General features: G+C 55.6%; 9 protein-coding genes across 9 annotated transcripts; 3 read left to right on the top strand and 6 right to left on the bottom strand.

Moving 5' to 3' along the window:
• Nucleotides 1-1,590: 1,590 nt before the first annotated feature.
• On the bottom strand, nt 1,591-3,183 carry ACRALDRAFT_1066839 (uncharacterized protein; the record flags this gene model as incomplete). The annotated part of the gene is made up of 3 exons (XM_071017395.1): nt 1,591-2,762; nt 2,839-2,922; nt 2,991-3,183. 3 exons carry the CDS (start codon nt 3,181-3,183, stop codon nt 1,591-1,593), a joined length of 1,449 nt encoding a protein of 482 aa, XP_070879700.1.
• A 672-nt stretch (nt 3,184-3,855) lies between these two features.
• On the bottom strand, nt 3,856-4,653 carry ACRALDRAFT_1053682 (uncharacterized protein; the record flags this gene model as incomplete). Its single annotated transcript, XM_071015787.1, has 3 exons — nt 3,856-3,939; nt 4,022-4,360; nt 4,432-4,653. 3 exons carry the CDS (start codon nt 4,651-4,653, stop codon nt 3,856-3,858), a joined length of 645 nt encoding a protein of 214 aa, XP_070879699.1.
• Nucleotides 4,654-5,440: 787 nt separating this feature from the next.
• ACRALDRAFT_2073091 (uncharacterized protein) lies at nt 5,441-7,004 on the top strand (the record flags this gene model as incomplete). The annotated part of the gene is made up of 2 exons (XM_071022213.1): nt 5,441-6,840; nt 6,899-7,004. Coding segments are annotated over 2 exons (1,506 nt in total), but the record flags the coding sequence as incomplete, so codon positions are not given.
• A 33-nt stretch (nt 7,005-7,037) lies between these two features.
• Nucleotides 7,038-10,704, bottom strand: ACRALDRAFT_1046169 (uncharacterized protein). Its single transcript, XM_071015438.1, has 2 exons — nt 9,864-10,704; nt 7,038-9,797 (listed from the first exon to the last, which is right to left on the bottom strand). The coding sequence occupies exons 1-2, from the start codon at nt 10,492-10,494 to the stop codon at nt 7,606-7,608; spliced, it is 2,823 nt and encodes a 940-aa protein (XP_070879697.1). The 5' UTR covers nt 10,495-10,704; the 3' UTR covers nt 7,038-7,605.
• Nucleotides 10,705-11,234: 530 nt separating this feature from the next.
• On the bottom strand, nt 11,235-11,498 carry ACRALDRAFT_2031700 (uncharacterized protein). The gene has a single exon (XM_071020690.1). It carries the CDS (start codon nt 11,463-11,465, stop codon nt 11,259-11,261), a length of 207 nt encoding a protein of 68 aa, XP_070879696.1. The 5' UTR covers nt 11,466-11,498; the 3' UTR covers nt 11,235-11,258.
• Nucleotides 11,499-13,587: 2,089 nt separating this feature from the next.
• On the top strand, nt 13,588-15,178 carry ACRALDRAFT_2039270 (uncharacterized protein; the record flags this gene model as incomplete). Its single annotated transcript, XM_071020948.1, has 2 exons — nt 13,588-14,638; nt 14,886-15,178. The coding sequence occupies 2 exons, from the start codon at nt 13,588-13,590 to the stop codon at nt 15,176-15,178; spliced, it is 1,344 nt and encodes a 447-aa protein (XP_070879695.1).
• Nucleotides 15,179-16,022: 844 nt separating this feature from the next.
• ACRALDRAFT_2024611 (uncharacterized protein) lies at nt 16,023-16,534 on the bottom strand (the record flags this gene model as incomplete). Its single annotated transcript, XM_071020238.1, has 2 exons — nt 16,023-16,157; nt 16,220-16,534. The coding sequence occupies 2 exons, from the start codon at nt 16,532-16,534 to the stop codon at nt 16,023-16,025; spliced, it is 450 nt and encodes a 149-aa protein (XP_070879694.1).
• Nucleotides 16,535-17,186: 652 nt separating this feature from the next.
• ACRALDRAFT_2024610 (uncharacterized protein) lies at nt 17,187-19,229 on the top strand (the record flags this gene model as incomplete). The annotated part of the gene is made up of 2 exons (XM_071020237.1): nt 17,187-18,223; nt 18,329-19,229. 2 exons carry the CDS (start codon nt 17,187-17,189, stop codon nt 19,227-19,229), a joined length of 1,938 nt encoding a protein of 645 aa, XP_070879693.1.
• A 288-nt stretch (nt 19,230-19,517) lies between these two features.
• ACRALDRAFT_1059557 (uncharacterized protein) lies at nt 19,518-21,806 on the bottom strand. The gene is made up of 4 exons (XM_071016056.1): nt 21,567-21,806; nt 21,367-21,414; nt 20,669-20,823; nt 19,518-20,597 (listed from the first exon to the last, which is right to left on the bottom strand). Exons 1-4 carry the CDS (start codon nt 21,567-21,569, stop codon nt 19,706-19,708), a joined length of 1,098 nt encoding a protein of 365 aa, XP_070879692.1. The 5' UTR covers nt 21,570-21,806; the 3' UTR covers nt 19,518-19,705.
• Between the last annotated feature and the right edge of the window lie 418 nt (nt 21,807-22,224).

Below are 22,224 nucleotides of genomic sequence, written 5' to 3'. Positions count from 1 at the left end.
ATCCCGGGTACGAATAGTAATAGTACGCTTAGGGGGTATCTTAGGTATTAGTTAGGGGTAATAGTAGGATTTAAAAAATAACTAGTCTTTCGAACTCTTAATAGTCGTTATACCTATAAACGGTTAGAACGAATAAAATATTATAGGTTTTATATAAGGAGTAAAGAGAGTCGTTAAGACTATAATAAGAATAGGTTATAAAGCTAACCTTAGGGGGGGAATAATTATAAGATTATTCGTTAAGCCCTTTTAACTCAGGACTTAATAGGAAACACCCTATTTAAGGACTAGTGACTATCCTCCCTAGGATCGGTATATAATAACCTAAGGCTCTAAGACCATAGGTCTTAGGCTAGCTTAATAATCCTAAACATAACTCGGTCCTAGATATCCCTAGGGTTAACCTTAGGACCGGTTCCGGGCTCTTAACGCATTCCTTAACGCCTCTAAGTCCTATCCGATTCCCTCGAATAGAATATCCCTGACATTATAATAGTCTTAATATATTAGGGGACGTAACCTAACTAGTCCTAATATTATATAGTTAGCCTAGGGGAAATACTATAGTAACTTATAGGACCGACTATAATAACTTCTAAATATAGTAATAGTCGACTACTATATATACGCCGACTATAAATTTAGTAACCCTTATATACTGTATTTTATAGTATTATAGAGAATAGTTAGTTAATGGTTTTAATCGAAACTGCTAGATGCATAGCGCCCACGTATCGTCGTTACGATTAATTAAGTGTATCGTCGCTACGATTAATTAAATGTATCGTCGCTACGATTAATTAAATGTATCGTCGCTACGATTAATTAAATGTATCGTCGCTACGATTAATTAAATGTATCGTCGCGTCGCTACGATTAATTAAGTGTATCGTCCCTATAATCAATTGAATATATCGTCGCTACGATTAATTGAATATATCGTCGCTACGATTAATTGAGTGTATCGTCGCTACGATTAATTGAATGTATCGTCGCTACGATCAATTGAATGTATCGTCGCTACGATTAATTGAGTGTATCGTCGCTACGATCAATTGAATGTATCGTCGCTACGATTAATTAAGTGTATCGTCGCTACGATTAATTGAGTGTATCGTCGCTACGATTAATTACAACGTAAGTGTATCGTATCGTCGTTATAATCAATTAAGTGTATCGTCGCTACGATCGATTAAGCGGATATCTTATACGTTATATAGATATAAGTGCGTATAATGCTGTTTAGGCGTATACTTTTAAATTCGACGGTGTGAATCTACTAAAATTTTATGGGTTTTGCTAAGTTGTTACAGTCGGTCCTGTGAGTTGCCGTAAATACTGTCCAGACCCCACCCCACCCCGGGTAGGTACCTATATTGGCTACCTAAGGTAGGTAGGTACCTAGAAGTCTCGATCGTCCCTATAAGCTGCCACCACAATGTCAGGAATAAATCTCGCTGTGACGCACCCAACCCGTCTTGAGAGAGTGCGTGTCTCCCTTGGTCTACTTCGGAGTGATCCTCAAAATCATCTCGTCCGACAAAATTGGCCGGGGGGCGCTAGCAAATCAAACAAAAGTCGGTCCAACCCTTAGGGAGTCGCATCAGAAGAAGGAACCGAAACAGAGGATCGGTCGCCATCATAGTCCGTGACCTCCGTAACCTCCGTGTCCTCATCGCACGTCGTGTCGGTCGCAGTGCTGTCGTCCCGCTGGACATTCTGAGTGTCGCAGCCCTGTTCCTCAGGGACCTGGACGGGCCCAACCTCCCGACAATGGACGGGAAGGTGAGCGACCTTGGAGTAAGCGTGGAGAGACATTGGCATTTGCGCCTCGCGCCACGGAGGAGGGCAGTGTGCCGGGTAGCCATGGTGCGATGGACCGCCGGCGTGCGGGATCTCGGGCGATTGGATCATGGCCCTTTCACGAGGAGCCTGGGAGGCGATCCTCAGGAGGTGACTGAGAGGAGGCAGACACAGTTCGGAGCGAGGTCCGTGGCGGCTTTCGACGCTGCAACTGTTCTCAAGGTACGCTCGGGGGTCTTGCTGACAAGACGATGGATAGTAGGGGACATGTTGTTGATATTCCCGGATATAAATGCGCGGCTGGGAGACTTCGTAGCCGTCATGCAGATGAGAAGGAGCGGGAAGAGCGCCACTCATTTCGTATCTCCCATCCAAATGGGGGGTTGCATAGGACGAGGCGCGATAAGTCTTGTCTGGACAGATTCCCTGGTAGTGCGTCGGGCCAAGGCCACGGCGATATGGAGGTCCGTAGTCCTCCTGGCCGGCGTGAAAGGGATGGTCGCTGGCACGGTGGGCAAGGCATTGCGTCTCGCCATGATGCGCGCCATTTCGGTCAAGATAATGGCGATGCGCAGCATCTTCGCTTCTGTCGCGAGAATAATAAGCCCGCCTTTCGCCGGGGTGCTTTCCGTCCCATTGTTGAGATGGGTGGTAGGGCTCCGAATCGGTCCTCTGCACGGGAGCGCGGCCACGGGGGTTTACCGGACGAAAGGGATGGTGTCGGCTCTCTCTGTTGCGAGCTGATGTGCGGACGACCCTGGCGACAGGAGTCTTGGGCGCGGTAGAGCCCTCGCGGCCTGGCGTAGCTTGGTCGTCGTCGACGGAGGGCGAATTGGTGGCATTGTCGGGAGAGACTGCGGGCTTCTTGTTATTGGCGGGAGCCGACTCCGGACCAGGGTCCACATCGTCGGGTCCGGTCTTCTCTACATTCTCACCCTTCTCATTATGTTTAACAAGGTCTTGGACATAGTTAGTATACACCTTGCTTCGCAGAAAACCATCATCGCCATCCACACTGGAGCGGTCTAAACTCACCACGCTGTCTCAGGTAGTGTTGCGCAAAGCGACGAGCATTGGGGGAAAAGCGGCGTTGGTCGACGTTGAGGAAGAAGTGCTCGACTATTCAGCGATCAGTAACGAAAACGGCGGGGAGGGCAGAGAGGCATTGGCAGGGGAATCGAGCGTACAGAGACTGAGACCAGTATACTGTCTCCGAGGGGGTTGGTTTCTGGCAGACATTTCGGCTTCCATGACGCCGACGAGCTTGTGCCAGCTCATCGGCGGAACGGATGGGTCGCTAACGATACGCTTGACGGACTGAGGAACGATGCATGTCCAGAAGATCTCCTCCTCTTGGAGGGACCAGTGTTTGCCCCCCATGTTGATCGGGAGATGGTGAGCGACGGCGGAAGATGAGGTTGGAAGACGAATGTAGGTAGGATGAGGATGCTACTGTGCAGTGAGGGAGAAGTAAATGCCCGTGGATGTAGCGAACTGAGCTGCGGATGTTGTGGTTTTCAACGGAGCCAGATATGCAAGTAGGATTTATAAATGTCGCAACGGGAAGAGGTCGCGTGAATCAGGAAAAAGGCTGCAGCGAAGCAGGTGATGCGATGTTGTGAGAGAGCCTGAGAGGTAGAGAGCAAATCATCTATCGTGTAGTTGTTTTGAGTGAATGAAGTTGGTAACAATAGGGTGGAAACACAAGAAAAGAAAACAATAGGTGGCATGAAAACAACAATGGTGAAGAGCACTTTCCCAATAGAAAGAAAACAATAAGCCATGAGATAGCATGTTCCGTGATTAGACGCCTGTTCAAGGATGCATTAACGCAGGTCCTTCCACCACGGCCTCGAGTAAGGCATGCATGGAGGGAAACCATGCACTTCGTCATAAGAATGAAGTTATTCAGGTTGGTTTCTGCAGAAGGTGCGTGATTCCCTGGCCACCAGCACAACGAACTGTATTACACGCTACCGAAGAGGGTGGATGATGCTGCGACTGGGTCGGCTGATCGGCATAGGTTTGCTAATCAGGTTGAAAAGTGGTGGCTTATTCGAACGGGCTCCTAGGGTCCTGAGACCGGTAACCCCAAGCCGTAAGGGACGCGGCGACCCTCCACTCCAACCTCGAGAACTGGTAATTCAATCAGTATGGCTGATACCAAAGAGAGGCAGACAGGCGACTGAATATGCAAAAGTCCAACACGTATACTCACGATACTCTTCTCATGAGGAGCCACCACTCCATCCTTCACCCAGAAGCCCCAGCTTCCCATCATGTTGGCCATCATCACGTCAGTGGCCAGTCGATCGCCCACAATGGCAATCTGCGAGGGATGCGATACACCCGTCTCTGGATGCTGCCGGAAGTACTCCATAATGTCCGACCCGCAGCCCGGCTTCTTCGTGGCGTGAGACAGAACCGTCAACCCAGTGGCCCCTTCGAGCTCCTGGGCGAGAGCGAGAGACTTGTCGTAGCTGGTGGCGCCAGCCGTGTTGGACACGATCAGGAGACGACGTCCCGGGTACGCAGCCCTGAGCTCCTCAAACCGCTCCTGTCACGGCATTAGTACTACTGTTGTGTTTTCCGCAAAGGGCCGAGAAGTTTGGAGACGTCAGGCGATACCTTGTACGGACGATGGACCTCGTTTGTGTGGGGTTTCGCGAAGCAGTCGTCCTTATCGAGCACGACAGCCCTGATGTCTGCCTTTCTGTTCTGGCCCTCAAAGGCCCTGTTCAGGGGGATGGGAAGGTCATTGAAGGTGGGGACGGTGTGGTGAGGGAGGCAGAGTGAAGGTCGGGCGATGAGTTTGAAGATGTTCAGGGTCCCTGACAGATTCAAGTTCATGGTACAGACGATTAAATGGTAGTGTAAAAAGAGGGGACGAGGGATTAATAAATTAATAAAAAATGAGACGAAACGACGGAAGAGATGAATGAAGCATGACATTCATGATCATGGTCCGGGTCTGCTTGATGCTACCGTCTCTGGAGAGTGACGTTGGTGAGAAAAGTAATCACGCGCTTCGTGGCGTTTAGCGGCGTCTCGGCGGCAATTACAATGTGCCTGTGCTCGGACCACCTTCAGGTACCAAGTACAAAACGAAGTAGCTAAGTATTACTAATCATTATTTTTTGAATTGACTGTCGCGTCTCCCGCGTCGAATTTACGTCTCTGGACCACCAGCCTACAGCCTACAGCCTACCACATCTCCTCGACTAGACGGATGCTGTCTTATGAGAGAACAGCTTCTTCAGTTTGATGCTACGTCGCTAGTATGGCGCGCAAATCCGAAATTGAAGAGACTACCGAGTCTCCAAGTGTCCAGTCCCGACGCAAACGAGCTCGCGACCCAGACGTCGAAGAAGCACAGCACGATACCCCTACCAAGAGGAAACGCACCTCGGCGCGGGCCCTGAATAACCAATGGGATCTATACGACGTACCAGAGGAAGACGAGTCGGCTACCGCCCTAGAGCCTAACCCCGTGACAGAGACGCCCAAGAGGAAACGAGGAAGACCGCCGAAGAACAAGACCGTACTACCGACAGCCTCTGCAGCTGCCCCGACTCGTGCCGTTGGAGATTCCAGCGGCGTGGCAGCCGATACTGCTTCTGCCACCGCTTCCGTGGTAGAGACACCCAAGAGGAAGCGAGGCAGACCGCCAAAGAACAAAGACGTGTCGACACCCACCGCCAGCGCCGCGACGCCGTCCAAGCTCCGATTCGAAACCCCTTCCAAGGCCACAGGTCCCAATGCCTTCACGCCGCGAAGACGAGCGGCCGTCGACCGATCCGCCAAGCGTAAAAGCGCAAGGGCCCTCATCGAGCGAGTTCTCAGGGACGACGTGAGCGACGACGAAGACGAGGACGGGCTCGTGCGACAAATCTACGAATCGAGCGAGGACGAGGACGAAAACGAAAGCGAAGGACAACTCACCGAAGCCCAAACCCCGTCCAAAACACCCTCGCGCCGTAGCAGGAAACCCAAGGCCCGATCGCCCACACCGCCCCGCGACCTACCCCCCCATGAGCTCTACTTCCTACACAACAAGCCCGGCCGTCCCAAAACGTCCAACAACACCCTGGGCTCCCTCGACCTCCTGACGCACGAGGAGTACTTCTCGCTGCTGCGGGCCCATCAGGACCACCACGACGATGACCTCGCCTTCCTCCAGTCCCTCCACGAGGCCTCCTTCCCGCAGTGGTCCTTCGAGCTCTCCCAGGGCTTCAGCCTCTGCCTCTACGGCCAAGGCTCCAAGCGAGCCCTCCTCACCCGCTTCGCCGAACACACCTACGCCTCCATCCACGACCGCGACCGGAACCGCCACAAGCTCGTCATCATCAACGGCTACGTCCGCTCCCTCACCCTCCGCGACATCCTCGTCACCATAGCCGCCGCCATCGATCCCGACCCGGAAGAAGCCTCCTCCGCCGCCCACCCCGACGCCGCCGTCCCCGCCGTGAAACTCCCCGCCCAACCCCACGCGCTGCTCCACGCCCTCTCCGCCCGCCTGACCGCCACCCGCACAACCCTCACCCTCATGGTCAACTCGATGGACGCGGCCCCCCTCCGCCGCCCGGCCCTCCAGCACGCCCTCGCCCACCTGGCCTCCCACCCCTCCGTCCGCCTCGTCTGCACCGTCGACACGCCCGATTTCCCGCTCCTGTGGGACGCCGCGCTCCGCGCCGCCTTCAACTTCCTCTTCCACGACGCCACCACCCTCCGCCCGCCCGACGTCGAGCTCGACCCCGTCGACGACGTCCACGACCTCCTCGGCCGCCGCGCCCGCACCGTCAACGGGAAAGACGGCGTCATCTTTGTGCTCCGCAGCTTACCCGAGAACGCGAAGAACTTGTTCCGCCTCCTCGTCACCGAGGTGCTCGTCGCCATGGACGATGATGGGGACGGGAACCCTTCTCACCTGCGCAGCGATGCGGAAAACCCCGGCGTGGAGTATAGGATGGTCTACAACAAGGCTGTTGAGGAGTTTATCTGCAGTTCCGAGATGGCTTTCCGGACGTTGCTGAAAGAGTGCGTTTTCCCTCGTCTTCTCGTTTGCGTAAGGACTGCCCCTGACCTTTCTGTATAGATTCCATGACCATCAGATCATCACGAGTAAGAAGGACGCCATTGGCACAGAGCTCCTTAGCGTTCCCCTGCGGAAGGAGGAGCTGGAGGCCATATTAGAAGAACTGATGGCTTGATGCCTGAAGGTTGAGTGTCAAGTCACCCGACTGTTGGAGTGTTTGATTTGCAAGTGGATTACTACCGTCCAGTCTGATGATGCTTTACACGGCTGACTGCGATCCTCGTCATAGCACTCGACATAGCGAAGGGGTATATATCTAGATGCCGAGTGAACATAGAGATAGACAAAACTTGCCTTGTATGTATGTCAACTACATATAACGGAGGAATGGAAGCCCACGGGCGTACAGACTGCAATCAACTTCAACTCGGCGGGAAGATAAGCGCAAGTTGATCACCGGGAGACAAACATACTAACCATACAATAAATCATGGTTCATCATGTTGATTCCCAATACGGATCATCTCTTCATGAGATATGTCTTAGCTGAGCCCTCTATATACTCAAGGATAACGCCCCCCTCAAGGTGAATTATATCACCGGATGTCCATTCATGCATTAAGCCATCCGTCTCTCGAGCTCTAAGTAAAGTAGCAAAAACAGCCAAAGATGATCGTTCCCTGGTAACTGACCCTGAACGCCGTTCCGTGTCATTGACTAGAAACCAACAAACCCTTCCAACCCAGCCAAAAGTCGACCACGAATTACTACACCCCCAAACTTTTGACGCACGTCCACAGAACAACAGGCACAACCACATTGTCATTCCCCCCCGTCAGGACCGTCTCCGTCAAGCTCGCCATACCAGCGCACAAGCCCGCGTTGCGCGCCGAAACCGGCCACGAGACGTCCTGGTCGGGCGACACAGCCCATCCGCCGACGCGCAACCACGCCGCGGCCGCCATCAAACCCGCAAAGACAGCGACCGCGAAAGCCGCGCTACCCTCGATGCTCTTCCCGCCGCCCCAGAGCCACTTCCGGTGCCCGTAGCGGCGGCCGATCAGCGAGGCAGCCGCGTCGCCGAGCCCGACGCAGACGACGCCCGAGACCATGCTCACCTCGCGCGTCGCCACTTCCCAGCCGTAGAGGGGGTCGTCGCGCTCGCCGCCCGGAACTGTCCTCGTCCCAGCCCCCGTCCCCGTCCCCGTCCGAGGCAGGGTGCCGAGGGTGAGCCACAGCGGGATGGCGCATCCGATGAGGAGAAAAATGTGCGAGATGACGACGGGGCCCTTGTAGTCGCGGCCGTCGACGTAGGGGGTGAGGAAGAAGGCAATGGGCCGCGAGAGCGGGGGCAGCTGGCTGGCGCGGAGGAGGTCGAGGGTGAGGAAGATGGCGAGGGCGAAGGAGAGCGCCAGGGCCGCGAAGATGGGGTCGACGTAGGTCGCCGGGAGGAACATGGCGACCATCATGAAATGGAACACCTTGCGCCGCGTGTCCACCTCGTACTTGGGGTCCAGCCGCACCACCACCACGAGGCCGAAGACGATGACGGCGAACCAGTAGGCGCTGATGAGGAGCCTGGTGTTGGCTTCCCCAAAGTCGGCGTGCCGGATGTGCTGGACCCATCCCAGGTGGCACGTCTCGCGGAGGTCCCCGTGGTTGGAGGGGAGGCAGATCCAGCGCTCCAAGTCGGCCCAGACCACCCGGAAGCGGAACCAAGGGATGTTACCAAACATGTACCCCAGGGCCCAGCCGACCGCCTCGTAATCATGCAAGGCATACCGGCCGATGGATCCCCGGACCAGTTTCAGGATGATGAAGACGATGGCAAGATGCACATAGGTCGAGTACAGCCACTTCCGAACTTTGGCCTCGGTCTCGGTGAACTTGAAGAACGAGCGCACGGTAATGGACGGCTCCCGTTTCCGCCTACCGGAGAAAGTATGGGTGGCAGATCGCCTGGGTCGGTTGACGGCGGCACGCGGGAACGTACTTGTCCTGGTGAAGGGCGAACCATTGGGAGACGGGGCCCAGTCGGCCTTGGCGGTAGAGGGTCGGCCGAGGGCGTCGTGCTCCGGGGATCGAATTCGGTCAGGGCCAAAGGTGTGCACCCTCGACGGCCGAGAGAAGGCACCGCGGGTGTCCATCTCGTCTTCCGAGTCCAGGAGTTCCGACGCGCTGTCGTCGGCGAAGGACCGGAGGGACCCGCTCCTCGACCGCCGTCGGAGTAACAACGCCTCACTGACCAAGGTGAACCAGGATTTCCTCGGCACGGGCATGGCCTGCTGGAAGCGCAGCCTTGGGACCCTAGCCAAGGCGATGCCCCACCGTATGACCGGGCCGCAGAGGACGAGGACGGACACGCCGCCGACCCAGAGCAGGACGCGCAAGACGACGGCTTGGGGGGAGTAGGTGAGGAGCAGCAGGTTTATGAGGCCAATGGAGAGCAGTTGGAGTTCTGCGGGGAGCAGGCTCGTCGTGGTGAGGTAGTGTAAAACGGCCAGGAGGGTCTGGTGGAGGGGATATAGAAGAACAGCCATCTCGGAGTTCAAGGCGGGCCTGCCGGTAGAGGGTGTCGGGGTGTACTGCGTCTGGGCCTGCGCCATGGCCGCGAACATCTTTGGTTGGGACGAGGCCCAGTACAGGGGCAAGCATGAGATGGCCCAATGGACGGTATTGATAAGCTCTGAGGAACGAGCGGTCGGGATGAGAAGCCTGGGGATGGAGCTAATGCTGAGAACGAGGTTTGGTAGAATGACGGCCGAGTTGTCGGCAGATAAGAGTAATGACACCAGCATTGTCACGGCGGGTGGATAGAGGACTGGTGCCGGGTCGAAGACGGTGGGGATGGTGATGGGTATCTTTTTGGAAGGCTTTCGGTGTCGGTACGTCCATGAGACGAGGCGGAGGGGGTAAAGGAGCATCAATGATGCGATCAAGGCGGCGACGAGTCGCAGTTCTACAACATATGAATCAGTACGTAAATACGGCGACGAGGGAGAAGAAACTCCCAAGAGCCGCTCACCTGTAGTCCAGGCTCTGACGATGGTCTTGACGGTGTGGTTCGACTGCAGAATCACAAACAAGGTCGCGACGATGGCAAACTCCAATATGCGGCGCATCAGCTCCTTGAACCGGCGGTAGTTGTGCTTCTCCCAGAAACTGTCCCTGAATTCCCAACGCCCATCCTCACGGAGAGACGAGCCGGGTTCTAGAGGCGACGGAGGATGTGTGGGCGACGAAGTCCCCGACAGAACCTCGTTCCGGCCGCGCAGGCCCTTGTGCAGGCGCGCCTTGGGGGCGGGGAGGCCCTTGAGGAAGTGTTCATCGTCGGCTTCGGTACCGCTGTCGCTAGGCGGGGTAGATTCTTTCGCGAACGAAGGAAAGGACGAGCGAATCTCGCCGCTCCCGTCCGACTTTGGCGCTGTCGTCGCGGTGTCTGTTTCTGTCGAGTCGAACGTGGCAGTCGGTGAGGTGGATGCGGCGGACGGGGTGGATGCGGATCGGTAGAGGGAGAGGCGATGGGCGGCGTGGGCCAGGTCGCGGTTGAGGTGGTGGTAGGGATGTGGCGAGCGGTTCAGAGACCTCAGTTGGCCGGCTTCATCGGCCTCGGGACCGGGGTCGGACACGGATTCGGGGCTCAGGTGGCTGGGCATGATTCGAAACTGGCATTGACGAAGGACGGGGAGAATGAATGGGTGGTTGTGTGGTTGTGAAAAGGGAGAGAAGGCGGGTTGACGAGTCACGCGTCATCAGGTCATGATCATGATCGGGATGACATGGGTAGCGTCTGTTGTCGAATGGCTGTTGTCGAGGGTTGAAGAAAGGCGTGGCAGAGAAAGGAAGACGGAGGTGTTTGCGAGGTGGTTTGTGAAGACGATGAATTGGCAAGAATTACGGAGTGGTGTTGACCGTGGCGTTGCGTTGGCGTTGACCGCATCACATGCATGGAGCTTGGTGGTACGTACTCTGTACATACACGTGCAGCAGTTGAGGCCACGATGATAAGGGATTGGGCCTTATTAGGGAAACTTGTGGGTCATCAAGTCGAGCTCACGTATCGTAAGCCAAGAATGACACCTGAGGCAAGTACAGTCTTGTTGTATCTCGATTCTCTCTTGGTCACTTTGTTTCGTACGAATAAACTTGAGATGCGCATTGGACGCAAGCTGTCGTCTTCCAATTGCACGATATGGTGCACATATATTTCCAATCTCATACTTCGTACGTCTGCCAAGTGGCTAAAATCTGCCTCTGCTATACACAATGGATAGTGCGGCGATACATATTATAAGTACTCAACACAGCAAGATACAATGGATCGCTGATCAATTGGTACCTGGTGGTTCGGTATCTTATTCAAGCGACCGAAAGACTTTGACAAATCATCCTAGGTACGATATTCATATGTATAACGTACCTACTTATTGACGGTCCATTGTGGTTGTCGGGAATAGCTACCAGCAACTCTTGTCAATCGAACACCAAATTCATCCACCGCGCACCTAATCTTCCACTCTCCCTTTCCAAGTCGACCGCGACACGACAACAATCCAGGATTCACCAAGGAACAACACTTCTGGCATGCTAAATGATTACTCGGAAGTGAAATGCATTCCATGGTCATCTTATTCTCAATAAGAGGCGCCAATAAGTGAATATATACGTTGTTAGGCGGGGTTCCTATTCGAGGTTCTTATCATTTCGTGGCTAATGGTCTCAGTACGTGTTCATTTGTCCTGGAATGAACATTTTTACCACGGAATCCATTGGGCGTTAACCCGTCGCATTACTCTACGAATACGTGACTAGATATTCCCTGATCCTTGAATGGCCACGGCGTAGTGTTGCAATGGAAAATGCTCATCTATCCCGAGGTAGAAGATGTGTGGTACAGGTCGATTTCTTATTTTATGCACCTTACCTCGAAGATATCGACATCAAGCCTTTTCCTTTCCGGTAGAGAGCGGCACCCATAGCTGCTTGGACAGGAAATGGTTCGTCGTTCCTAAAGGGCATCTCCGGTCAAAAGTAGATGTACCTCGGACAGTCCTACAACGTATCGACCTGCCTGGGACCATGAAACATGTATCAGGAAGACGCAAGAGTCTGAGGTCTGGGACTACGAGACGAAAGACGGAACACGGAACCTGAGGCAGCCGACACATGGTCTCTCACCAAGATGGCGTTTGCATACGAAGTACTATTACTTCGTAGTCTAGCCCAGTTCCAGCCCCAAAGTTCAGCTCCCTCCACGTCCAAGCCCCACCTTTCGTACCTCTAGTTGGTGGATCCAATGGGCCGGTTTACAGGGGCATCGGCGTCTGTAGCTAGCCGACATGAGGATGTGGCGCGCAAAGTCGCATTTCGCCCTCTCTCACTCTCACCCAGCAGCTCCGACAGCCGAACTCGAAATTCCAAAGAGAACAGAATATGACTATTCACGATTGATCATCCCCATAGTCTTGGTTCCTGGTCTTGACTTTGTACACTACGAGTACGGCAGAACCAAACAAGCCGGTTATGGGGCGAGGCATAAGGACCCACACTCTCAACAGGAACCCGGTTCAACGTCTGATCATGACGTCGTTAAATTTCTCATTAAAAATTCCCTTCCACCACAAGGAATGTTTCATAGAGTACCGTACCGTACCGGTACACTCAATACCTCAATATCATCGAACCGTGCCAGCTCGTATCAAGACTGCCACTTTAGTCCCACCCACCATCTCCCCCTTCCTCGAACAGCCGCGCGCCCTAACATGGTCGCCGTTGCGTTCCTAGTCTGGACACTAGTTGTACGTTGTAATCACCATTTTAGCTTGGGCTCAACTTGGCAGCATCGTGCGTATCGTTTCGGAGGACGGTCTACCTTCCGAACCGTGCACGATTGGCTGCGAGCGTCCCGCGGCGGTGTGACCTGCCGCCCATGTAACCCCCAGCCCCTTTCCAGCCCGCTGTCTCAGCCTCTCAGCCTCTCAGCCACTCAACCCTACTGTTGGCATTGGCAATGGCCTATGACTGCTTACCAGCGTGCCACGTCTGTCTACATATCATCTATTCTGCATCTATAGCGCGTCGCCATGATGAGTACCTACACACGTTATAGCGTACTTGCAACGTACTACCTTAGTGTTCCTAGGCTAACTTGGTGGTCAGATCATGCTAATACCGTTGGCTAGTTCTGGTACATTACCTAGTACATCTAGGCAGGTACAAGGTACGTTGTACTTCGCGTTCCAATCACCCCCACCCCCCACCCCGGCAAGCCACCAGCAAGCCCCACTTCTGATCATCGACATTCTGCAAGCAGAAATCGGACCTAGGACTTTTATACCTTCTATTTCCTTCTCCTCCGTACTCAGGTACATTCCAAACCTTTCTCCTCGTCCCTTTTTCCTCCGTCTAGCCTCATCCGACCATCCTCTCGGGCAATCCATTCATCTTTCCTTCGTTGCACTTGGGCCACTGACACCCAACCGCCAAGGGAAAAGAAAGGAACCACAGGCAGCGGGACTCTTACATACGCCCGTCTCTCGTCCTTTTGCCCCATCCTGAACACCACCATATGATGCAATACCGACGTTATCTCTAAAGACTCTCCTCCGCATCCTCCCACCCGACTCCGCTCCCTTAGCCAGGGGAGAAAACAAGCTTCGTTTGGCCTGTGGCCTTTTTTCGTCGTTTTCGTCTCAAAACACAAACGGGAGCTCCTCTCCTTGCTAGCTCGTGTTTCTTGGCCTCTCGCCATGGCTCTCCGAAACCTCGACCACGAGAACTCTCATCTAGAGAAGGGACTCGCCACCGGACCGACCGATGAGAAGGGGGCTCTGCTGACTGACGACACGAACACGACCCGGTCTGATCTCGAATACTCGCTTCCTTCACCCCGGAGATCCACCGCGGCAAAGATAGCGTCGGCCTGCCGCTTCGTCACTACCTTTCTGGTCTGCTTCCTCCTGGCCTTTGGCCTCACAACCGCAGCCCTACCCCCATACGCCGGCCGCGGGGGGCAGCATCACCCTCATGATGGGCGGGCCGGTGCCCAGCAACAAGACGACGTCGGCGTCCACCCGTTGATGGGTTCATGCCAGCCCAATCTCCTTCACAGACTGCTACATGCCTACCTCCCCGAGAGGTTCCGGGATGGCGCCTATCCTTCGGACGAGGATGCCCTCTCGGCCGTCGGTGCCCATGACCCGGAACTGGCCACCAAACTTGCCCAGCTAGCCAAACGGCAAGATGGCGGCGGTGGCGGCAACGAGACGGATGCTGCGTCTGACGTCTCTTCTCCCTCTGTCCCTGTCCCGTCACCTACCGACTCTGACCCTCCCGTCGTGACGGCGACATCCGAGGAGCCTACGTCTGCGTCTCCAACAGACGACGACGACTCTACGACTCCACAGCCTCCGTCTACACCAACAACCACTGCCACACCTGCACCTCCTCCTCCTCCTTCTTCTCCTCCGCCTCCTCCCTCGTCTATTTCATCCCCGCCGTCTCCGCCGCCGCCCTCTTCCTCGGATGACGATGATGACGAACCCACCACATCTACCACGACCGATGCACGGCCCTCGCCCACCTCAGCGTCGACATCAGCAGAGCCCTCTGAGTCCGGTACGTCTTCGTCGGAAGAGTCTTCTACCTCTTTTCCGTCTTCGTCCCCCCAGCCTTCCACTCCTTCCTCTCTTACATCGATTACGACGCGTACGTCCGAAATTTCTCCATTATCCCCCTCTCCTACGCCCTCTCCTCCTCCCACTACCACTACCACTCTAATCTCGAGTGAATCTACGTCACGTATGTATGGCCTGTCGTGGCATTATGTTTCGCGTGGATTTTGTGTTTCTGCACGTTTCTGAGCCGACCTGGCACCATTTTTCTTTTCGTGAGGGTCCAGTATCCGCAGCTGGGAGGGAGAAAAGAGGCCTGTCCTGCTGCGTGACGGAGGCTCGCCCTGAAACATTGGATATCCGGATGCATTTATTTCTTTTCATTATATATGGCATTTCCCGAACTTGGATTGCAGGCGCTGACTTAGATACAGAAGACTCAGAGACAAGCTCCAACGCCTCCGATCCGCCGACGACAACCTCTACCCCGAGAACGACGAGGACACCCACTTCCAGCAGCGAAGTCGTGTCCACCTCGACGTCGACCGATGCCGATGGCGGCCTCGTCTTGGTGACACACACGTCATATGTGGGCGTCGAGCCGTCAGCCGATGTCCCTGACGCGGCCCAGACGGCGGATGGGGACCTTCAAGACGACGCGTCGCGCCCGCGGGCCACCGTGCTGACCTGGCTGGTGGTTGCCGCGGTCGGAATGGCACTTCTTTGAGCCGATCGCTCTTTCAAAGGTGCGACTTGCGGCGCTCGGATGTCACGCGGCGTTGGCATTCGACGACGCAAGGCACGCACTTGTGTATCAGCAAAAGTTTTACGACATGACGACGTTTTTGGTTTATTTTGATTTTTTTCACTCCTTGCATCAAACAAATGGCGTCAAGCAACATAGAAGGCCGGGTTGGCTAGCGAGAAAAATATCGCCATACGCTTTGGGCGTATTCTGGACAAGACTGGAACGGGTTGGGTGGGAACATACATAAAGCAGCTCTGGCATGGTGGATAAATATTAGAAACGGAAAGTTGTGATATACGACGTGGCATGGTATGAATAGATGGGAAAAGATAATTATGACTCAATTCTATATAAACCCATCCTCAACTATGGCGATGCTGCATAAACTCGTAATGTTGGTCCAAAAAATGAGCGAAAGACGGGTAAAGAGTAAGAAGCCGCCTTCGCGTACCTACGGACCAGAGTTCCTCTTGGGCACGTTTTGCGTTCTCCCACATGCATGCGCTGCGGGTAACGCTTAAGTGATGCCCGTGTAGTCCAGGTGAGATCACCCGAAACCGCGTCAACAAGTTGTTTCGACGAGAGGTAGTGTGGCGTGCACACGTAGATGACCCGGGAAAACAGCACGGGAAATAACATGATGGAAAATGGAAAATAGAAGATATTCGGCCGATCAAACCTGAGGTATGTAACCACTGACGCCAATCCACCAACGCCCATGTTCCCCATCCCTTGTTGATATCCAACGTTGCGCCTGTCGATAAAGCAGAAGAGATGCTCGAAACCACCGGTGGCATACTCGTACAACGGCTCGAGCTGGAGCTCAACCGGGACCAATCTTGGGCATATCGTGGTGTTCACTCAACTTGGAGAGGTAGGTGTTGAGTTCCTCCACGCGCTCCTTGTGCGTCTTGAGCAGTTCGGGGCGCTTCGTTGGCGAGTGAGACAATTCGAGGAGCTGCCATTCTGAAGTTAGTTTGTGTCAAAGGTTGAAGCACAGAAAAGACAATTGGAACATACCCTCTTGCGCCTCCTCTCCTCAAACCGCTTCTCCGCCTCGGTCTTTCGCGAACCGCCATCCTCGTCCTCCTCAGCTTCCTCCGGGCCTTCTTTCCTCCTTGCCACGTCCACGTCCTTGTTTTCATCGTCCCCCGGGTCTTTCGAGGAACTGCGTCTGGTGAGAGAGGTGGACGAGGAGGTCGGTTCGCCGGTAGAAAGGTTCTTTTCCAAGTCTGACTGTCTGTCCTTTCTCTTCTTCTTTTTGGACTTTGTTACTTTGGCGCCTTTTAGCTTGAGGCCGCCGCCGCCCACGAATGCGTACTCGTCTGAGACCATGGTCGGCGTGTCAGGGACGGAATGTCATGAGGTACTCGTGGGAGATTGGTGTTGCTTTGAATTCGAGGTGCTAGGTGGTTATGTCGTGGTAAAAGAAGGTACCTACGAAGTACGCTGTATGAGGGATGACTAAGATGCTTATTTATTTATCCTGGTGACGTAGCCAGCCAATCCGAAATTAATCCGGCTTCTTGTGACAAGGCTGGAGGTGGCCCCTGCGGCCCAGCCATTTGACAAAGGCCAGAGACGATTGACCGCAAAGAGATTTCGACCAAACCAAACTCCCAACGCCTCCATCTGCTTCACTTGCTACTAGACTTCAAGACATAACACTTCTAATACACACACGGCGGACTCTTTTTTCACTTTCTTCGAGAGAATCCTGACTTAGACAACTTGTCATTACGAACGAAACTTGGTTACGAACCTCGATCCCACGACGTCGTCACATCAACCCCAAGACTCGAAGACAAAGAACGAGACTGAAAGAACAAACACGTGTGCTTTCATACCCAGCATCGAGTTTCATACAGTCGGGAGGCATTTGCACGCCCTGCAACATGAGATAACGCCGGCTTCTGAAAAATAATACACACTTTCTTTCGTCTGTCAAGAAAAGGGGCAAGAAAAGGGGGAATGCGCCCACTTGACCATGCCGTCCCAATACTATAACCACCCTTCCTCCTCCTTCGCCCAGACACGCGACTCCCTCGAGCTCGCCTCCCTCGCCTCCTCCTCCCACGGGCCCGACACCACTTTCAACTACGACGACGACGACGCCACCCCCTCCTCACGCCCCTCCCTCTCCTCCTCCCGCAAACTCTCCTTCGACAACGAAGACCCCTTCGACGAAGCCAACCCCGCCGCCTCAGCACGCAATGGAGCCCGCCCGCCAGGCCGCCACGCCCGCTCCTTCTCCGTCTCGTCCGCCTTCGACTTTGCCCCCAACCTCTTCCCCCTGAGCTCCACCGCCGGCGTGGCAGGCTACACCCCCCTCGGCGCGCCCCTCTCGTCGACCGCCCTCCACGCCGCCGGCGGCCTGGGCGGCGGCTCCCTCGAGAAGCACAAGTCGCTCACCTTCCTCAACGGCCTCAGCCTCATCATCGGCCTCATCATCGGCTCCGGCATCTTCAGCAGCCCCAGCCAGGTCAGCGCCAACGTCGGCTCCCCCGGCGCCGCCCTCATCGTCTGGGTCATCGCCGGCCTCCTCGCCTGGACCGGCGCCGCCAGCTACGCAGAGCTCGGCGGCGCCATCCCCCTCAACGGCGGCTCGCAGGTCTACCTCGCCAAGATCATGGGCGAGCTCGCCGGCTTCCTCTTCACCTGGGTCGCCGTCCTCGTCCTCAAGCCGGGCAGTGCCGCCATCATCGCCATCATCATGGGCGAGTACCTCGTCCGTGCCGTCTACGGCGCCGATGCCGCCGAGATCAACCCCTGGGTCAACAAGTCCGTCGCCCTCGTCGGCGTGGCCCTCGTCACCTTTCTCAACTGCGTCTCCACCAGGGTCGGCACCAAGGTCAACGACTTGCTCATGTTCCTCAAGTTTGTCGCCCTGATCGCCGTCACCGTCACGGGCGTCGTCGTCGCCACCACGGGCTACGCCTTTAATGGCGACCCCAGCACCGACTGGAAGACCAACGACTGGTTCGCCGACACCTCCACCGACCTCTCGGCCTGGGCCGTCGCTCTGTACGCCGGTCTCTGGGCCTATGATGGTTGGGATAACGTGAGTCCGCTTCACCCCCCTGTTCATACTCTCCCCCCCCCCCCCAGCACTTGATTAACTCCCGCTAGACCAACTACGTCGTGGGGGAGTTCCGCAACCCCCTCGCGTGACCTCCCCCGCGTCATCCACACCGCCATGCCCCTCGTCATCGTCTCCTACGTCCTCGCCAACGTAGCCTACTTCCTCGTCCTCCCCCTCGCCACCGTCTACGCATCCAATACCATCGCCGTCATGTTCGGCGCCAAGGTCTTCGGCCCCGTCGGCTCCCTCGTCTTCGCCCTCGTCGTCTCCGCCTCGTGCTTCGGCGCCCTCAACTCCTCCACCTTCACCTCCTCCCGCCTCATCTACGTCGCCGGAAAGGAGGGCTACATCCCCTCCCTCTTCGGCCGCCTCGGCCTCCGCTCCTCCGCCTCCCACCACGCCTCCTCCACCACCACCCTCTCCACCCACCTCCCCCTCCAGCGCTCCCGTGGTCGCGCCGCCTCCCTCGCCCGCCGCCTCCTCGCCGACCCGGAAACCGGCATCTTCTACACCCCCATCGCCGCCCTCCTCCTCAACGCCGCCCTGACCGCCGCCTACATCGCCGTCGGCGAGTTCGCCACCCTCATCACCTTTTACGGCGTCGCCGGCTACACCTTTTACTTCCTCACCGTCCTCGGCCTCATCATCCTCCGCGTCAAGGAACCCGCCCTCGAGCGCCCCTACCGCACCTGGATCACCACCCCCGTCATCTTCTGCTGCGTCTCCATCTTCCTCCTCTCCCGTGCCGTCTTCGCCCAGCCCTTCCAGACCCTCACCGTCATCCTCTTCGTCATCGCCGGCGTCCCCGTCTACTTTTGGCGCATCCGCGGCCGCGACCAAGTCGTCAAGCGCGAGCGCCCCGGCGGCCTGCCCGGCGGCGGGGATCTTGGCGCTGGTATCGACGAGCGGAAAAGGCCATGGTGGCGATTCTGGCGGCGTGAGGGTTGACATTAGCTCGTCTGGGTTTCGCTTCGCTTTCGTTGTCTTTTTATGTTATTGGAAAAGGCATGGCCGGCTGGATTTTTCTGTAACCCTTCTTTTTTATCGACAGGATCCCCAAGCGAAGCGAGGTTGCTACCGAAGTGAGACGATGCAGCTGAGGGGATACAGAGTAACTACCACTACCATGTCGGAGAGCCATAGAAGGAAACCGAGCCTACTACTCTTAGACTACTTTAATTACCTTGAACGACTCTAGCATGATAGTTATCACGAGGTCTGGACTCTTATGCTTGTGGACTTTATGCTTCTGATTCCATTTCGCTTGGATAAATCATTTCATGGAAGACCTAAGAAAACTACCGCATGTACTATCATGATGCATCAAGATGGCTAAACCTGTTACCCCGTTGGGGTGACCAAAGATAGGAATGACGACAAATCTCTCGTGCTACACCACAACGCCTAGCCCTAGACCAAACCCTTTACGCCTTGTTCCGCTCGCCGTACGCCTTGGTGGCGTAGTCGCCCTGGTGGACGATGAGGTCTTCCGGGCGGTAGTCTAGTTTGCCGCTGAAGTAGGTGGTCAGGATGGACTTGACACCGTCGGCATAGCGCTTTTGGGCATCGATGGAGGTTCCGGACACGTGAGGCACCATGGCGTTGCCGCCGCCAAAAGGGTTCTTGGCATAGCGAAGGACGTGATCCTTGGGGGCGGGCTGGGGGTACCACACGTCGCCGCCGTATCCGGCGAGGTGGCCCGACTTGAGGGCTTCGGCGACATCCTCCTTGACGACGATGGCACCGCGGGCCGTGTTGATGAGGTAGCTGCCCTTCTTCATCTTGGAGATGAGATCCTTGTTGAAGAGACCCCATGTCGACTCGTGCAGAGGGCAGTTGATGGTGACAATGTCGCACTGGGCGACCATCTCCTCGAGGTTCTCGACGCGACGGCAGCCAATCTCCTTCTCCTTCTCTGGGCTCAGGGGCTGGTAGTCGTAGTAGAGAAGTTCCTTGCAGTCAAAGGGCTTGAGGCGACGGAGCACACGCTCGCCGATGCGGCCGACGGCGACGGTACCGACGACTTTGCCCTCGAGGTCGTACTCCTGCTTGGCGGCGGCGGCAACGTCCCACTCGCCGCGCTCAATCATTTCGTGGGCGGGGTTGTAGTTGCGCACGAGGAGCAGAATGGTCATGATGACGTGCTCGGCGACGGAAACAACGTTGGAGCCCGTCACCTCGGCGACGGTGATGCCGCCATTGGTCTTGTTTGCCGCGTTTAGGTCGACGTGGTCCGAGCCGATGCCGGCGGTGACGGCGAGCTTGAGCTTCTTGGCCTTTGCCAATCGCTCGGCGGTGAGATAACCGGGGTGGAAGCTGTTCCGAGGCTGTCAGTTTACCTGGTTCAACCAAAGTGAGCTTCGAGGCTGAAACGGGAGGAGACGCACGGTGTGGTGATGATGACTTCAGCGTCCACGAGTTCTCGCTCAAAGGTAGAGTCCTCCCCCTCCTTATCGGATGTGGTCACAAGGGTGTGACCTTGGTCCTCGAGCCATTTCCGGAGGCCAAGCTCATTTTCGGTGGTTCCAAGAAGCTCCGGGACCTGGTCGCATGTCAGTCGACGATCTCATTCAAAACGGCAATAAAGCTCAAAATAGTCAAAAGGTGCTTCCAGAGAGCTCAGCCATGCATCTACCCCACTATAGCTGCAGCTCCAGGTCCCAGGGCATTGGGTGGGTGGGGATGCCGACTTATCTCCAGCACGGCACGGGCTTTTCCCGAGGCCCCGCTAGGACCGACCCACACAACAAGCAGGCCACCGCAAGCATAACTACCGCAAGCACAACCACAGCTGCACCGAATAGGATGAACACGAAGTTTGGACGGTGTGGTTGGCCAGGCCATGAATTCATGCATTAGTGCGATATCGAGCCAGGATAAGGGGGAAGAGAGGGAAAGGCCTGCCATCCTGAAAGGAACGATGCGAGATCTCATCATCGTTCACCCCAAAGGGTTGATAAGAGGACCGTGGCATACTGCCATGTGTATTCTTCCACTCTGGGGTGACTGGCAAACCCGGGAGCGGAACGACAGGTGACCATGGAGGCAGGAAACAACAATGAACAAACGCAAAAAGTCCACTTACATCTTTGGCATGCTGGCCACCGTCGTAGAGGACAGCGAGGACTTTGACCTTTTCGCGAGTGGTTAGCTATCGTACAGAATTGCCGAGTCTACCATGTCCTGACGCGAGCATGGGACGTTGAGGAGGGTCGCTCGAAAGTGCGGGTTCTTGACCGGACGCAAGGACAGCTCGAGGGATGGGGCAAGGGCAATGGGCAATACCATTTTGACGGGATATAAGAGTGGCTTTGCTTCAATGACTGACAAGAAGCCGACGGCGTTGACCTTTTGCTAGCTTGGTAGCAGCTAGGAGTAGTGGTGAGATGGAGGTCTTGGTCGAGTCGAGGGGCAGACTGGGAGAAGGGTATTGAAAGCGGAGTGAAGAGAAAGACCAGATGTTCAGATGAAAGGGGATCGGATTGTAGGGAAGACGGCGGCTTATGTAGCGATAACCTGTCGGCGACTCGCTGGGCAATTGGAGAAAGAGCAACCCTGGAGGAGCTCCTTCTGTTGTCCATCCTGTTCTTCCCCTCACCGTTGTACGAAGTAAGCTTGGGTACATGGTCACTACGATGATACATAGGCAGATACATGGGATACGATGGCTCCTGGTAGGCGAACCCCGCAAAACCAGCGGCCCGACCGAGTAGCTCGCTATCTCCTGTAGGTATCCTTGTTCATCGCAGCTGCCGAGTTGGGAGATGTTCTGATGTTCTGATGCAACAGACCGTCACTCAAGGTGGATACCTAGGTACGCTAGGGTAGCTTCGGCGGTAGAACCCCGCTCCCATGCATCCAGCATCGCGGTAGCGACTCCCCGCAACGATCTCCATGGGGAACGTACGGAGTAGCTCTACGTGTCTCACCTTGTGGGTGTCCC

This window comes from Sodiomyces alcalophilus, assembly GCF_042370955.1.
Source record: "Sodiomyces alcalophilus JCM 7366 unplaced genomic scaffold ACRALscaffold_1, whole genome shotgun sequence".
NCBI classification, from domain to species: domain Eukaryota; kingdom Fungi; phylum Ascomycota; class Sordariomycetes; order Glomerellales; family Plectosphaerellaceae; genus Sodiomyces; species Sodiomyces alcalophilus.
This window is presented reverse-complemented; position numbering and strand designations above follow the sequence as displayed.

Coding starts and splice junctions, on each gene's coding strand:
- ACRALDRAFT_2031700 (XM_071020690.1), bottom strand. CDS start 11,465: ATGACCATGGAATGCATTTCACTTCCGAGTAATCATTTAGCATGCCAG.
- ACRALDRAFT_1059557 (XM_071016056.1), bottom strand. Junction 20,824..21,366: donor GTGGCCAGCATGCCAAAGAT/GTAAGTGGACTT, acceptor ACATGCGACCAG/GTCCCGGAGCTTCTTGGAAC. Junction 20,598..20,668: donor GAAGTCATCATCACCACACC/GTGCGTCTCCTC, acceptor GCCTCGGAACAG/CTTCCACCCCGGTTATCTCA.
- ACRALDRAFT_1046169 (XM_071015438.1), bottom strand. CDS start 10,494: ATGCCCAGCCACCTGAGCCCCGAATCCGTGTCCGACCCCGGTCCCGAG. Junction 9,798..9,863: donor CGTCAGAGCCTGGACTACAG/GTGAGCGGCTCT, acceptor CATATGTTGTAG/AACTGCGACTCGTCGCCGCC.